General features: G+C 37.4%; 1 protein-coding gene across 4 annotated transcripts in view; it reads left to right on the top strand.

The window, feature by feature from the left end:
- The window catches only part of LOC140501433 (serpin B6-like), a 40,115-nt gene extending 22,834 nt beyond the window's left edge, over positions 1 to 17,281 (top strand). For all 4 annotated transcript variants that reach the window (XM_072605021.1, XM_072605024.1, XM_072605025.1 and 1 more), the window contains exons 2-7: positions 5,656 to 5,833; positions 6,431 to 6,568; positions 7,302 to 7,419; positions 12,507 to 12,649; positions 14,931 to 15,086; positions 16,759 to 17,281. In XM_072605021.1, the coding sequence (XP_072461122.1) occupies positions 5,656 to 5,833; positions 6,431 to 6,568; positions 7,302 to 7,419; positions 12,507 to 12,649; positions 14,931 to 15,086; positions 16,759 to 17,163 (1,138 nt within the window). In that variant the 3' untranslated portion in view covers positions 17,164 to 17,281. The remainder of the gene's footprint in view (positions 1 to 5,655; positions 5,834 to 6,430; positions 6,569 to 7,301; positions 7,420 to 12,506; positions 12,650 to 14,930; positions 15,087 to 16,758) is intronic.
- Positions 17,282 to 17,710: the final 429 nt, after the last annotated feature.

The raw sequence follows: 17,710 nt of genomic DNA, 5'->3' as shown, positions 1-17,710 counted from the left end.
ATAACATGCTTAAATAATCACATTTCAGAAAAAGAAATTGAACAAAACATTCATTATTGAACTCCCTAGGAAAAATCTCCAGGGTCAGATGGATTTGTAAGTGAACTCTATCAAACATTTAAAGAATAGTTAATTACAATACTATATAGACTATTTGGGAAAATTGGTGAAACAGGAGTCCTACCAAATTCTTTTTATGACACAAATATGGTTCTGAGATCTAAACCAGGAAGAACCAAAATAGGGAAAGAAAATTATAGACCCATTTCCCTAATTAATATAGATACAAAAACCAATTAAACCCTATTTATACATTTTTTCATTTCTGTATAAAGATTATTGGTATTGACAATGATCCTGAAGTTCCTTCTGAATCATCAGGGAGAAATCAAATCAATTATGTCCAAAGATTTTTTAGATCTTTATCTATGGTGTTCCTTTGAAAATTTCTAATCCTTATCATGATGGGAAGAGTATATTTTGGTTCTGTCATGACCTTGGTAAGGGAGGAGATTTGAGGCTCAGAATTTACTCTGAGTTTTACCCAGTATTTGAGCAGGGACTGGAATTGATAGGCAAGAAAAGTTTCATTGAGAAAGTGTTTTACCATCTCTTCAATGGTAGGATTGGTGGATTGAAACAGTATCCTACATTTTATCAGTGGGCTTCAATGTTTGCAAAATGGAGAGGTATGAGTGTCCCATTTCCAGTTTAAACAAGATATTCTCTTACCTGCCCATTCTTTTTTCCATCATGAACTCATTTCTTTTGGCTCTTTGTTCTTCAGAAGTAACTTACTTCTGGTCCTTGCCAGCTTCTCAAGTTTGGCACTGTCAGTGTGCTTATATTATTCTTTCTGAAGCAATGATCATTTAATAATTATTTGCCAAGTGCCTAATAAAATCCTAAGCTTTGTGTCAGAAGTCATCATGCTATCATTGGGAAATTTCTCACATGACTTGGCAATTTCCTGTACCCCCAAATTCTGGGAATGTCACTACATGATAGGATACAATTATATAACCCCTTGTGTCATTACCAATACTTCTTGCAAGTACACAGCTCACAGAGCTCAAAGAAGGGAGTGGGAAAGCAGTATGTACAGATCAAAGGAAGTAAGCAAGAACTCTTATCAGAATTCATATTTAAAAAGTCATTTCCTGCCAATGACCAACCCTTTCCCAGAGATTGGTGCAGTTATTTGGTGTCCACAGTTCCGCATACTATTGGCCTCCTGTCCTATCATTGCCCCTTTGGTGAATTACTTGGTGCAGCCCACCACAACTCCCAGCAGGTGGCATCTGTAAGCTGTCCTATGCAGGGCTCCCAGCATGGAAAGTGCATTGTCAGAAAGATAGAATCCCAGGCTTGGAAGAGACACCAAAGACCAAACAAGGATCCTTCTTAGAATATCACTGACATGTGGTCATCCAGCCTCCTCTTGGTCAAGAGCGCAGAGACCTGGAGTTTCATGAATGCTAGCTTGTGGGCCAACTCTATTTTGTCTCACTTTCCTATTACAGTGCTAGGTGTGGAGTCTAGGCTCAATCCTGCTTCGGATACTGAATAGCTGTGTCCTACTTAGCAGAGGAATTCCACTCCCCAAGCCTCAGTATCCTCATCTATACATCTTTAGTTTAACTTGAGGATAAGTAAGATAATTTATGTGAAATGATTTGCAAATCATAGGGCACTATCTAAATATATGCTTTTGTATTATTAAGTATAATTGTTGGATTGCCATGGTGGAAAGAAAGTGCTACTAGGATCATCTGATTCCTATAAGAGGCCTGCCCCCATCTCCCTCCTTCCTCCCTCTTTTGCCTCTTGTAAAGAAATATGGGAAGACCTACAGGAGCTAAAAGAAAGAAAAAGTGAATTTAAGAAGTAAAAGTTAAGAAAGAAGACAAGCAGACAAAAGTAGTGGGGATTGGAAAAAGGAGTGGTCATGAAAGCAGTGGCAACAGTAACAGTAATACATACATAGCACTTCAAGGTATGCAAAAACTTTACCAAAATATCTTCACATGTAATCTTTACAACAACCCTGTATGACAATTGCTATAATTATCCCCATTTTATAGAGGAAGTGATGCCCACAGAGGTTAAATAACTTACCCAGGGTCACATAGCTAGTAAGTGTCTGAGGCAGGATTTGAGATCAGGTCATCCCAATACCAGTTCCAGTCCTCTCTCCACTGTGCCACCTAGTTGCCAATGGGGAACAATACTGTTAAACCATCCACAGGCATTTTGACAGTGCACTATCAGAGCCAGTAATTAAGTGAGTTCACTCAGCCATTCTGGGAAGCCATGTTCACCAATGATCTCAGTACTGTAGCTCTCAGAGACCTGGGTTGAGTAAGGCATTGGCCCTTTAAAATCTGCAGATAGCTGAGCCCACTGAGCTCCCCTTCCCTTATCTGAGTGCTTGGCATCTGTGCTACCATTTTTCCACTGACTGCTCATCTACACTTCATCATTATCTTCAGAAACTCATCTTCCTACAAGATCAAATCAACTCTTGTACTTCTTCAGTACCCTCTGTCTTTTGGTCCCCTCCCTGCCTCTGGTTGAACTTTGAGACATTTGGGTGGTGCAGTTTATAGAGTGCTGGGTCTAGAATCAGGAAGTCTTGATTGAGTTCAAATTTGAACTCAGACACTAACTGGGTGACACTGAGCAGTCATGTTACCTCGATTTTCTCAACTGTGAAATGACGGTCATAACACATCATAGCTGTCAGGGTAGTTGTGAGGATCAAATGAGATAATGTTTGTAAAACACTTGGAACAGTGCCAGACACATAGTAGATGCTATATAAATGCTTATTCTTTACATTTTCCTATTTCCTGTTGGAAAAGGTGAACATTTCTGGACAATTTCAGGTGAACGTAGTAGGGATCCTCCTAGATTCTATATTTAAGAAAGACCCAGAGGAAGCACCTCATAATTTTCCACCTTACTGCAGGAGTTCATCCTGCCCCTGCACCAGGTAGCCTCCCTTTCCTCCACCTCTGGCATGTAGTAGTAAAAGAACTTAAATATTTATTGCCTGCCAGACTTCGTGTTAACCTAATTACATCTTGGTTTTGACTCTACACTTTCTCTCCAGTTAATGATCCTATTTTTCCCACTTTAGTTCTATAAACTGGTTACATAGACTTCTATTGTGGTGTCATGAATCCTGACTTGTGGCTCAGCCAGCTTTTATCTCACCTTCCTGTTTGGAACTTTGCTCCATTTCAGCCCTCTTTGATTGGTTGGCACTAATGGAAAACTTCACTATGTGACTGACCTTTTTGGTCTATAACCGTTCAGCTCTGGTGTCCCATCACTTGTTCTGATAGACATTTGATTGGATCTGCTGGGGCCTGTGAAAAGCAGACTTACAGGGGCTTTGAATCATCTTTATAGAGGTAAGGGTTGAATATCTGAAGGTGGTTGAATTTGCTGAGGGAGAGGGACAGAGAGCACATGGAGAGAATAAAAAGATTAAGAAAGGATCTTGGAAAATGTCTACACTATGGGGTAAGGAAGAGGATAGAGAAAGAACAGAGAAGTAGGAGATGTTATGAAATCCAAGCAAACAGAGTGTTTAGAAGATGGGAATAGCTAAGTGACATACTTAGGTCAAAGTTTAGGAGGTCAAAAAGGATGGAAGTTGAGAATTCGGAAGCATTTTCAGAAGACTAGAAGAGATTTAGTTCAGCTGTTAAACAGCTGGGAAATAAGTTGGTGATGAGAAAGTAGTGACATTCAATATGCAGTCTTTTTAAAGAAGTTCAACATTGAAAGAGTGGACATAGATGTGAGTACTTTGAGAGGTAGAAAGCTGAAGAAAAATTTCTGTGAAGTTGCTATTCTGTGTGTTTCAGATTAGGGAGAACCAAGTGTATTAGCAGGTAGAAAGAAAGAATCCAGGGGAGAAACAGATTTTGCAAATGCACACAAGACAGGGAATGGTTGATAGAGGAAAGCCTTGGAGGAGGCAGGAGATGGGTTAAGGGCATAGTAGGAAGGGTTAGCCTTAGTAAGAAGTAGAGATATTTCTGTGTATCTCAAATTCTTGGAATGTGCTACCACCTCAGCCTCCTCTCTTGGCTTTCTTGACTTCCTGTAAGTCCTAAATAAAATCCCATCTTCTAAAGGAAGTCTTTCTCAAACCGTCTTAATTCTAGTGTCTTCAGATTTTTGTCAGACTACATCTAGAATATTGGCCTCAGTTCTAGGAATAGCTTAAAAAGAACATTGATAGCTGGAGAGTATCCCAAAGAAATCTTTCATTTACTTGTTTCTTTTGTTTATTTATTATTCTCTTATTGCCTTTCCTCTTTGGTTTACATCCACATTATTGCATATATTGTTTGACTTCCCCATTGAATGGTATGCTCCTTGAGGTCAGGGACTATCTTTTGCCTTTTTTTGTATCCTCAGCACTTAGCACACTGTCTGGCTTCCTATTGGCACTTCATAAATGTTTATTGACTGACGAAAAGACAACCTCTGATTGGGTCAAGCAATACCTTAGAACTTATCAACTTAGAGGAAAGAGTTCACCTACCTGAACAAATCAGAGATCCTTCTTTTGCAAGATGAAATTAGCACATTTTATGACTTTATCCTATATTTTCTCATCAACTTGTAAGCAGAAATTCAGTAACTGGGTGGTTACAATTACCTAAGATTTAAGGTTGAAGAAGCTGGCAGTGAAAAATATTCAAGGAATGAGGTGATTTAATTCTTTAGGGAATCATTATTAAGGTCAGAGTAGAGGATTATAAAGATAGGCAAGTGAAATCAGGGTGAGGGAGATAGATTGGAATAAGAGGGAAGGGGTATAAGACTAGATAAGAAAGAGCCCTTGCTTTTTGAGAACAGACCTCAGATAAGCCATAAATACACAAATCATGACTAGAGAAAGGATTTTGGAATAAGTACTGGATTACGGATCCAGGCAATTATTGCAGGGAATTGTAGGAGCTCCTGTAGAGACCTTCATTGACGAAGGTGATTGGGGAAGCTTTGTAGTAAAGATAGCATTTGAAATGAGCTTTGACAGAAATGTATGTAGGTAGCATGAAGGACATTCTAGGCAGAAGGTTCAAACATCAAGAGTATATGCACAGAAACAGGAAAGCAGATCATTTGTTTAGGAGACCAGAAAAAATATTTTTAATTAGTCATATTTCTATCTGGGGAGCAAGGAATTTATAGGAAAGTCTGTTTTAAACATCAAAACCCACTCTGTAGACATCAGTTATAATAATAATAATGATAACCAGAAAAGCTGAATTTATCTGCTTTCCTGCTGTGCTATTGTTTATTATTTTGGGGAGGCAGCTACTTGGTGCAGTGGGTAGGGTGCTGGACTGTGAGTCAGGAAGACCTGAGTTCAAATCCAGCCTTAGACCTTTATTAGCTCTGTGATCATGGGAAAGTCAGTTCACCTCTGTTTGCCTCAGTTTCCTCATCTGTAAAGTGAAGATAACAATAGCACCTACCTTGCAGACATGAAAGCACTATGTAAATGCACTCCATTATTGATATTGAAGAAGTATCATTGGAGATGATCTAGACTGAAAATGGACTGGATGAATGCACACAGAAGTGTCTCGTATTCATGTAGTGTATTTCTTTGTCTTCTTTTTCTAGGTGTGCCAAAATGGATGCTCTCTCTGAAGCAACCAACACCTTTACCTTGAATGTTTTTAAAAAAGTTAGTGAAGAAGATAGTTCACGGAATGTGTTTTATTCTCCCCTGAGTCTCTACTGTGCCCTGGCTATGGTCTTAGATGGGGCCAAGGGAAATACTGCTGCACAGATACAACAGGTACTTGGGACTGAGAGAGAACAAACAAAACAAAATGAATACAAACTAACAGTATGAAACTTGCTGTACCTCTCCAAAGCCATACCTCAGCAGACCTGATCACAAAAAGAGAACTTTGTCAATAGTGCAGAGATAGAGAGTGAGAAGAAATGGAATAGAATGTGTTGGGCTTCTAACTACTCTATGCTGTGCACAGTGGGCATTCTGGGTACAAATGTTCAGGAGGTTAAAGATGCAGAATAATCTTACCTTCCTACCTTGCTGTGAGGAATAATAAGACCACCAGTTTAAATGGCAGAGGAGGAGGGGGAGTTGAGAAATACAATAATGTATAAAACATTATTGGGAAAGGAAAGGTAGGTTGGATCCTGGTTGTGAAAGGCTTTAAATACTGAACAGAAAAGACTTGTATGTGTTCCTTAAGCCAATAGGGAGCTGTTGAAGCTTATAGAATAGGTGAGTGATATCCTTAAATCTCATTTTTGTAAAGTCCTCAGTCTCTCTAGACCTTTCGTTTGATTTTTCTTTGAAGATTTTTTTTTGTTTTTAAAGAAAGGTAGACAGTATTAAAGCTGTACTTTTTTTTTTTCTAAACAGGTTCTTTCTTTAAACAAAAGTATAGATGTCCACCAGAGTTTCCAGTCTTTTCTTGCAGGAACTAAGAAATCCGATAGTCAATGCTTGCTAAGAATTGCTAACCGGCTCTTTGGAGAAAAGACTCATGATTTTATCCCAGTAAGTCCATCTATTATTTTTCCTTATATAAAGTTAAGAAAATGAAGAAAACTTTCAAGTTAAAGAGAAATGAAGGACTCGTAAGGCAAGAGAATCTCATCTGTTGCCATGTTAATAAAAATTCATTTTGAACAATTTGAAAAAGTTGCTCACCCCCAGAACATAATGTTATTTTCTATATTTTAAAGGATTAATGGCATTGTTCAGTGGCCACAGCATGATGAGAGCTGAAATCTCACCTTACCTCTTGCTATTTGGACAAGTCACCTCCCTGGGCCATAGTTTTGTCCTCTGTAAAAATAGAAGGGTTAGACTAGACGCCTCCTAAAGTCTTCTAGTTGTAAATCTATGATCTTGTGATGCTATAGAAAATGAGTTTCTGGATTAATCATCTCATTCTGACTGTTGACTTTTAAATGGCAAATTTATTGATTTATTAGAAGTTGGCATATTAGTTTTTCCTTCGGTTTCCTGACCATAATTATTACTTTTTAAATGATCTTTTTGTGCTAATAAAACTCAAAGGTACGTAATAAGCTCTGTCAATTTTCAAGTTAAGTTAAAGACTTAAGTTCATCCAAGTGAAGCACAAAGGTTGAAGGGTCAGTATATGGTGATCTGTAACAAGTTTATGGCTGTTATGAAGAAGGGGTCCACAATTAGATGGCTGTGCTTTGGTGACATTAGTTTTGGACTCGTGACACTTGGTTATAGTGTTTATCTTATTGTTCAGTCTTTTAAGGAATCCTGTCAGAGATTCTACCATTCAAATATGGAAGAACTTGACTTTGCAAATGCTCCTGAGGAAGCAAGAAAGCATATAAATAAGTGGGTAGAAGAAAAGACTGAAGGTAAGAAGTCATGGCATTTCTTTCTAGCTATTTGAGAGATGGTGGCTTCTGATTTTGATGACTCTTTTGCAAAGAATAAAAAAGGAATTATTTTCTGAGCAGTAAAAGAGGATGAAAAAACATGTCCATTAAATGGGATTAAATTTTCTTTGCCTTTCCTCTGACTTTCAGCGTCCACAGTATCAATAATGTTTTCTAATGTAGTAATCAGTGTGTAGAATGAATCATTTCCAACCACAATCTATTCTTCATTTGGTTGAATGACTCAGATAAACATTCCTATTGCAGGAGTCTGAGGCTTCTAATTTTATGGTGCTGTCTGCAGTTTCCCATCCACTCAAACAATGATACCAGATCCTCACTCAAGCCCATATAGAACATTATTCTCTTGTCCTTCTGTGTCTTTTAAATATCCGTATTAACATGTATCTCTTATTCATGTTGTATGTATTTTATTCTGACGACTGTATTTAAATTGACTCATTTTCACTATCCTATAAATTACAAGTAAAATGTTCTGTAAATAGGATACTATTTTAGGGCTGTGTATTTTGTAGAACCTCAGAGAATTTTTTGTACTAATAAAGTATTTCTTTCAACATATGGTATAGTGAAAGAAGGCTTGGAAACTTCTTGGGAGTGGAGCCAAGATGGCAGAGTAAAGAAAACCCTCAACTTGGCCCTCCCAACATCTCCTTATGACAACTTTAAAATAATGCCTCCAATTAAACTCTGGAGTGGCAGAGCCAACAAAAGTTAAGAGTGAGGCATTCTTTCAACCCAGAATAACTTAAAAGGGTTGAAAGAGAGATTGTGACATGGGGATGGAGGTTGACTCAGAGTCCACGACTTAGTGGTAGACTAAGTGGTGGTGACAGAAGCATCAGCAGCTTCAGGAGCTCTGAATCCAGAGATGGTAAAGGACCTGGCAACTGGTCAGAAAGTGATTACAGGGGACCTTTGTGATAGTACTATGTGCAGGCCCAGTTGCTATTTGAACAACTATGTTGCGTGTACCCAATTCTGGGTCATAGCCCAAGGGTGAAGGGGAACACTTTCAGTCAAGAGGGAGCAGGAGCTCTGAGGAGTAGTATCCCTTCTGGTTCCAAAGAATCGGGGACCCTGAGGAACAGTATTTTTTTCTGGTCCCAAGAGAGCAGGGGTCCTGAGGAGCAATATTGATTGTTGTCCCAAGGTATCAGGAGCACTTGCTGGGGTACAGACCACAGTGTAGACCAGGGAGAAGTAACGACACCTCTCCCCAGACCATACCACCCAGAAAGGATGAAAACTTTCAAACCCCCCAGATCTTGCTCTGAAAAAAGCAGTACGAAAAAGCCTGAAGCTGGACACAGTGCCCCTTCCCATCGTGCTGGCAACAGAGTCCAGCTTTGACATTAAATTGAAAATCAAGGAATAAGGTGGAAAATAAGCAAAAAAAAACCAACAAAAAAAAACCTTGATCATAAATGGCTATTATGGTGACAAGGAAAATCAAGAAACAAATTCAGAAGACAACGAAGTCAAAACAACTGTGAACAAAGGTCAGAAAAAGGGGGGTTTGAATATAATCCCAACAAAATTCCTGGAAGAGCAAAAGAAGGATTTTCAAAATCAAATTAGAGTGATGGAGGAAAAAAATAAGTAAAGATGTGAAAGAAAAGTGAAAAATCATGAAAACACAACAGGTTGATAAATGAGGTACCAAGAAATATTGACCAATTTCCCTAATGGATAGTGATACAAAAATTTTAAATAAAACACTATTAAGGAGAATATAGCGATATATATCAAAGTTTACATAGCATGATCACATAGAATTTATATCAGGAATGCAGGGCTGGCTTGATAATAGGAAAAATTGCCCATATCAATAACAAAACCAACAAAAATCATATGATATTTCAATAGGTGCAGAAAAGACTTTTGATAAAATACAACACCCATTCCTATTAAAAAACACTAGAAAGTCTGGAAATCAACGGAGCCTTTCTTCTTTTTATTTTAGAAAAAAAGTGTTTTATTTTACATCTAAAAAGACTGGTAACTTGGCCATCAAACAGAACCTGGCCCAAGCACATGTAATGCTAATTAAAATAGTCTTTTATAATTCATCCAGATTCGAATTTATTGCCTTAAAACCCATTGGTCAGCAGCGATGGAGCATTTCTTTACATCATAAATAATATCTATCTAAAATCAAGACAAAGCATTTGAACATGGCAAAACTCGAAGCCTTCCCAATATGATCAGAGGTGAAGCAAGGATGTCCATTATCACCACTGTTATTCCATATTGTATTAGAAATTCTAGCTATTGCAATAAGAAAAGAAAAAGGAAATTGAAGGAATAAAAATGGGCAATGAGGAAACAAAACTGTTACCCTTTGCAGAGGATAGGATGGTAGAGAACCCTAGAAAATCAGCTAAAAAACTAATTGTAGCAATCATTATCTTTAGCAGTGCTGCAGGATAAAAAAATGAACCCACATAACTGAGGAGCATTTCTTTATTCTCCCAACAAAATCCTGCTGAAAGAGATAAAAAGAGAAATTCCATTTAAAATAATTGCAGGCAACATTAAATACTCCTATCTGCCACGACAAAGCCAGGGACTTATATGAATACAGTTACAAAACATTCCACTCAAAGGCAATTCTACATAATTTGAGAAATATGAATTGATTATGGTTGGCTGAGTCAATACAATAAAAATGACAATTGTACCTGAGTCAGTTCATTTATTCAGTGTCATCTCAAATGAACTACCAAAGAATTATTTTATAGAGCTAGAAAAAACAATGTAAAATTCATGTGGATGAATGAAAGGTCAAGAATATTAAGGAAATCAATGAAAAAAAATGCAAAGGAAGGAGGCCTAGCATTCCCTGATTTCAAACTATGTTATAAAGTAGTGATCACGAAAACAATCTGGTAGTAGATAAGAGAGTGATGGATCAGTGGAATAGATCACATCTTGTTTGATAAACCCCAAAGTTCAAGCTTTTGGGGCAGGAACTCACCATCTGACAGAAATTGCTGGGAATACTGGAAAGCAGTTTTGAAGAAACTTAAGTGTAAACCAGCATCTCATGGTGTTTACAAGACAAGGTCTAAATGGATAAATGATTTAGACCTCAAAGTAGATATCGTAAGCAAATGAAAGGAATATGTAAAAATGTACCTGTCAGATCTTTGCATTAGGGAAACATTTGAGCAAATAAGAGATGAAAATGAGTATGCCAAGTAAGTTGAATGATTTTGATTGCATGAAATTAAAAAACTTATGCAGGTACACACACACACACACACACACACGCACGCACGCGCGCGCGAACCGAAACCAAAAAACAACTAATGTAGCTAAAATTATAAAGAACGTAGAAAAGTGGGCAAAAACTTTTTACATCAAGTTTCTCTGATAAAAGTCTCCTTTCTCAAATGTATATAGGACAGAGCAAAATTTATAAAAAATAGAGTCAGTTGATCAACATTCAAAGGATATGAACAGGCAGTTTTCAAAAGAAGAAATCAAAGCTATCAATAGTCAAATGAAAAACTGCTCTAAATCACTACTGATTAGAGAAATGCAGATCAAAACAACTCTGAATTCTACCTTATGTGTATAATATTGGCTAACATGATAGAAAAAGAAAATAACAAATGTTGGAGGAAATGTGGAAGAATAGGAACACTAGCGTACTGTTGGTAGAGCAGTAAATTGATCTAGCCATTCTGGAGATCACTTTGGAACTAGGCCCAAAGGGCTATAAAAGTGTACCTACCTTTGGACCCAGCAATACCACTAGTAGGTCTAGATCCCAAAGAGATCAAAGAAAGGGAAAAAAGACCTCTGTGTACAAAAATATCTATAGCAGCTCTTTTTGTGGTAGCAACAAACAATGGAAATTGAGGGATTGCCCTTCAATTGGGAATGGCTGGAGAAATTGTGGTATGTGATTGGGATGGAATGCTCCTGTGCTATAATTAATAAGTAGTAGGATGATTTAAAAAAACATGGAAAATCTTTTATGAACTCTTACCAACCAAAGTGGCCAGATTCAGGAGCATGTTGTACACAGTAATGGAAATATTGTAACAATTATCAACTTAGTTACTGTGATCAAAGCAGTTTCAAAACACCCACTATGAAAAATGCTATCCTCCTCCAGAGGGAGAACTTAGGAACTTTGAATTTAGATTGGAGTATCCTTTTAGAAATTTGATTTATTTTTCTTTCTTTTTTGGTCTGTGTGTCTTTTGCAATGTGGCTAATATGGAAATACATTTTGCATGATTTCACTTGTATATCAACATAGAATTGCTTATTTTTTCAAGGAGGGGACAAATGGAAGAGGAGGAAGGGAGAGAATTTAGAAATCAAACTTTTAAAAAATGAATATAGAATTGCATCTACATGTAATTGTGAAGCATTTAGTGAAATAAATAAATATATATAAAGGAAAAAAACTACATCAACAAAAAATGAAAAGCTTTGGAGTCAGAAAGTCCAAATCCAAGATCTGCCACATCCTAGCTCTGTGAGCTTGAACAAGTTTCCTTACTTTTCTAAGCTTCAGTTTCTTTCTTTATTTATGGGGTATCATCATAACATACCAAAAACCTCATATGGGTTTTGTTACTCTACATGACTCATTTTGGAACTGTAAATGTTATTTTATATTAAGACACTCCTTGAAAAGTGGGATAGCGTGTAGATAGAAATGGTTCTTTCTTACAAGCGGATCATGGTATTCAGAGACATTTTTTTCTATTACATCAAAAAAAAGAAAAAAATTTTAGTATATATATTTCTCTTGGTAATATTTAATAGACAGATTACATCACTGCTACAGAGCTATGTGAAGGTGAATGATTATATTTGACTAATTTGTAAAGATTAAAACTCTGCTTAGTGTATTTCCTGGCAGATTTTATAATCACTGTTATGATAATGATGATGAGGAGGAGAAGGCTAACTGGAACTATTTAGGGTTTGTAATGTTCTTTATAGATGTTATCTCATTTGAGCTAAATGTGATTACGTCTACATCTATGCTAGATTTGATCTGTAATGTTCTTTTACAGGTAAGATTGCAGAACTGCTGTCTAATGATTCCATTAATTCACTCACCTCTCTGGTGCTTGTGAATGCCATCTATTTCAAAGGAAAATGGGAAAAACAATTTGAGGAATGCAATACAACAGAAAAGATGTTCAAAATCAGCAAAGTAAGTGGCAGTTTCCAATGCTCTGGGACCTCGTGGGCAACTGGGATGGTGGGAAAGGGTAAACATATTCCCTGTGTCCTAAGATATAGATGAAGGACTAACAATGCACAACTAAACTCTTCCTTTTCTTTATGTCACTATTCTTCCTCTCTCCCTCCTTGTCCTTCTTCTGTAGGAGAGCTGTACCTCAATCTTTTCTCTCTATATTCTGATATAATAAAGAATTCAATCCTACAGCTCAGTGTTCTTTCATTTCAGCAGTTAGTTTCCTCGCCTCAAGACCTTAGAATCTGTCTTATTACAATAGTCTCCGGAGACTGCTTCCTCACCTTTCCTGTATGTATTTTTTCTTGTAAACTTTGCCATGGTAAATCAGGGAAGAAGAGTACACCCTGAAACTTGTGTTTTTCAGTTTGGTAATATCTTTTGCCCTGGCCGCTGAGGACATATGTGGAAAATTATTTATAAGCAAGGCAAACCCAAAGAAGTGCAGAACCCCTTACTTTCCTCAGTTAGGATATCTGTCTGATCTCCTGTTGTCCAGATTATTCCTCCTTCAGGAGCCTTTTCCTAGTTTCCTTATGAAAGACGACATTCCCTTTCAATCTTTTGGTCTACGTTTAGCATCGTGTATTAGTGACTTAAGTCTGTTTTGTTTTCTGTCAGACTCTGAACTTAACTCTTTTCCTTTTCTTTGTTTAACTATGCTTCCTCTCCATATTTTCTCTGTCACCTACTAGCCATTGTCCCTCTGCCATTTCTATACATGTTTTAATAAAATAAAGTACTTACATCATTCAGCCCAGGAAGTAGAAAGGCATTTAACCTTCCCATTTTACAGGACAGACCATAAGTGGAAAAGGTCTTAGAGGAGAGAGATCAATGTGAGTTAATATCATCAGGTGATAAAAGATATAACAAAGGGTAAACTTTGTAGGAGGATGATATATATGTATATGTGTGTGCGTATATATACACATATACACAGAAACATTATTCATCTGAATGATTTGCTGTGAACTATCAAGCACCTGTTTAATACCTCATGTTGTAAGGAGTAAACAGTGTTCTGTGAACAAAGAAAATCTTTCTATTAATATACAGAAACTTCCTTGTTAATGGTGAAAAGTAATATATAGGGGCTAGGGAGATTTACTACATCATTGAAGATGATATATAATACAGAATATCACTAAATAGTAATTAGAAATGTGAAAGTACCCCTAAGATAATACATCTGTTTTCTAAGACTTACCTTACCAGGCAGGTGCACTGAACACAGATTATTCACAGCAGACAGACATATTAATCTCAGGGGTACTTCCACAGAACCTTTATCAAATTGCTTACTCTCTTGGAGAGAAGGGAGAGAAAGGAGAGAGGGAGAAAATTTACAACTCAAAATTTTATTTTACAAAATGTTAAAATTTATCTTTATATGTAATTGGGAAAATACACTATTGAAAAGAAAAAAAGATATTCTACAATAAAAAAAAAAAACCTACCAACTAATTGGAATAATGTAAAAAGTTCCAGAAAATATACAATACACATATGAGAGTTTGGGGACAAAGAAAGATAAGGACTCATCTGTTCTCTACATTTCCCCTAATAGTTATCTCCTTAAAAAGATGTAATGGCTAGGTAATTCTTGTGAGTAGAAATAGTGTAATTTGAAAGGAATAAAAGCTTCTGGAGGATTTTTTTTTTAAATTGAGGCTCCCAGGGCTTGGTGACACATGAAATTCCTTTAACTGGGTATAAAGTTTTTCATTTCAATATCAGATAAGACTTAAACTATTAATGCAATTTGGTCACACCGAAGGTTAGCTGAATATTTGGTTGTGGAATGAGCTAAATTTTGAGTCTTCCTTGTTCTTATTGGAGGAAGGAGATGAAAAAGACAGGAGAGCATTAAGTGCCTTAATTAAGAAAAGTCCTAAGGAAAGAAAAAGGAAACTTAGGGACCCTTAGAAATACTGCTTTGGTATTAAAGATATTTTTATTCATATATGCCTGGCAATGGCAGCTCTATTTCACATGAAAGGATAAAAGGTATATTTTTTAAAATATAAATGTAGCACATTTCTTCATGAGGAAACAACACCCAGGGATTAAGACATTACTCCCTAAACACTTGATTTATACCCTCAGAGGGTTTACAGTCTAAAGATATGAAGCACGGTGCAAATAAACTTCTTTTTTTTAGTACATTGTATTGATTTTATCTGCCCCCTTTAGTTGTCCTGGATTCCATTTCATGTTATTGATCTCCTTTTAGGAGAAGCAAAAACCAGTACAGATGATGTTTCAGAAATCTACATTTCACATGACCTACATAGGAGAAGTGTTTACCAAGATCCTAGTTCTGCCTTATGTTGGAGGACAAATGGACATGGTCATTTTGCTTCCAGATGAGCACACAGATCTAAAAACGGTGAGAGAAGTATCATTGTTGATACCTACTTACAGAAAATGGTTTTGAAAACTGATACAGAGCTGTAGGCACTACATTTGAATTTTGGCTGTAATATCATTGCATCCTGGGCCATCTCCAGGTGGCCTGATCCATACTTGGCCACAGGACCCAGATGGCTCTGGAGGAGAAAGTGAGAATGGTGACTTGGCACAGCCCTTGCTCACTTTAAGTCCAATTCACTTGCATGTCACAGCGTCACCTCCCTGATGTCATGGTCCTCTTTGAACACAAAGGACAAGTAGCAGCAGCACTATAATAACCAAGTCCTTTAAAATGAATCATCTTGTCTTAGATGTCTAGGTCAATGACTGGAGGTTGCAGTGGTACCTTTGTATGTGATATATCACAAAGAGGTAGAGTATGGTAGTGGTGGGAGAGGGGAGGAACCTCCTTGGTATTCAGGGGATCAATTCACCAGGAATAGAGACTGACAGTGGAAGGTTATAGCAGCAGGACCCATCCAGGGTCATAGGTAACCAGATGGCCTCCATTGACATTTCAGGGTTTTGATTTGCTATAGCAGTAGGGGAATCTGGTTTCCAGATCCTGCTGATATGGACAGGTAGAGCAGAATGGGAACCATATCAGCAAAGCTGGAGATGTGATTGGGGATCTCTGTGACCTAGAGACATGTTGGAAGAAGGAACTCTGCATAAATAAATAGGTCAGCAGCAAGCCTCGAAGAGGTTGTCTTTGATTGCTTCTTTGGAGGAAAACTCCCATGTTAGCATCCCAGAGAGTCCAATGACTGATTCTCAGTCTGGTCAAGATGAGCTCTTATCATGACTATTAGTCACATAGTTTTGTAAATACGTAGCAGAAGGTAAAGCCCAGCCTGAAGTCATGTTGAGTGGAGTCTTGCCATTTGAGAAGTTAGTATTTTGCCTACCCAGGAATTCATGGAACTTCTTTGAGCCAGTTTCCCTATCTGTAAAATGGGGATAATCTGGCTGAAATATTTCAAAGGGCTGTTGTGAAGAGTGAATGAGATAATGGATGAAAGTACTTTGAAGAGTTCAAAATGTTAGAGAAGTTTAAGATTAGAAGATAGTAATGAAAGGGTACTGTAAGAGAAGGAAACATGTTTTGCGATCTAAACTAAGATGGTATGGATTCTTTTAAAGGAGAAGGTTGTGGGGTAGGAAAATCAGGGGAAAGGAAGGCTGAATTTAGTATCAGGGTCCAAAACCTTGGTTGGAATTCTGACACAGCCTCTTACCACCTGTAGAACCTGAAGCAACCTCAGCTTTCTTATCTGTAAAATGGAGGGGTATACTGGTTGGTCTCTAAGGTCCCTTTCAGCTGTTAATCTAAGGTTCTCTGAACGAAAGTACAAAAAAGGGGAGGTATCAGTCTCTAGTTAAATTATATGTGCGTGTGTGTGTGTGTGTGTATGTGTGTATAAAAGAGGGGAAGGGAGAGAATATTTGTATTTGTCTTGGTTGTACCTTTCTCACTTTCCTAACTTTTCAAATAGAACAGAAGCTCCTTTGGGGCATAAACTTTTTTCTCCCTTTGGATCCTCAACACCTAGCACTGTAACCCTACATGTAGTAGGTAGTGAAGGAATATTTTTCTAATTGAATTAAATCCTTTGCAACTTACATTATGCAATTCTTTTTATTTCTAGTTGGGAAAAGAACTGACTTCTGAGAAATTAGCAGATTGGCTAAATCCAGAGATGATGGATGAAACTGAGGTAGAAGTTTTCCTCCCCAGATTTAAATTGGAGGAAGATTTAGACATGGAATTCATTCTTCGGAAATTAGGGATGTCAGATGCCTTTGATGGATCCATGGCTGACTTTTCTGGGATGTCAGCCAGGAGTGACCTGTGTCTATCCAAGGTTATACACAAAGCTTTTGTGGAAATTAACGAAGAAGGCACAGAAGCAACTTGTGGCACTGCAGCTGTCATGATGAATCGATGTGCAAGAATTACTCCACGATTCATGGTTGACCATCCTTTCCTTTTTCTTATCCGAGACAACAGCTCAAAAAACATTTTGCTTTGGGGCAAAGTGATCTCTCCATAAAAAGATCATTTACTCTTGATGGAATCTTTACCTTCATGCTGTTTTTTTGTATCTATAATCCAATGGGTCCTTATCAACATGGTGATAATAACACAAAAATAAATTTCTTGATTGGGAATTTCTGTTCCTGGGATTGCCTGTGTATGCTTTTGTGCACCTTGTTCCTTTGAAAGCTGTTATTTTTAAAGTGTGTGCCTGGTTCCCTCATTTGAGGGCATGGAGAGCAAAGGTATGGCCAGAAGACAATGTTCGCTAGTGTATTTCATGCTCAGTTTTTGTTAATAAAAGCATTGACTACTAATGAGATCCCTGCCTATCCCCATAATTCCTCATTCCATTCCCTACAACCCCATTCCAAAAGATATTATCTCTTAATTCATTTGTTGCCAAGCTTAGTGCTTAGCTCCTGACACCAATATTCCCCCTCAACTTCCCTGTGGCACCATGTCCTTAGCCTCTCTCTTCTTCTGGGTACAAAAAGAAAATTAAGTATTACTACTTACTAGTCCTTTGTCATTTGGGCAGATACAAGGTCCATTTTTTTTCC

The sequence above is a fragment of the Notamacropus eugenii genome, chromosome 4 (genome assembly GCF_028372415.1).
Source record: "Notamacropus eugenii isolate mMacEug1 chromosome 4, mMacEug1.pri_v2, whole genome shotgun sequence".
Taxonomy (NCBI): Eukaryota; Metazoa; Chordata; class Mammalia; order Diprotodontia; family Macropodidae; genus Notamacropus; species Notamacropus eugenii.
The sequence above is the reverse complement of the archived record's forward strand: the minus strand, read 5'-3'. Positions and strand labels throughout refer to the sequence as shown.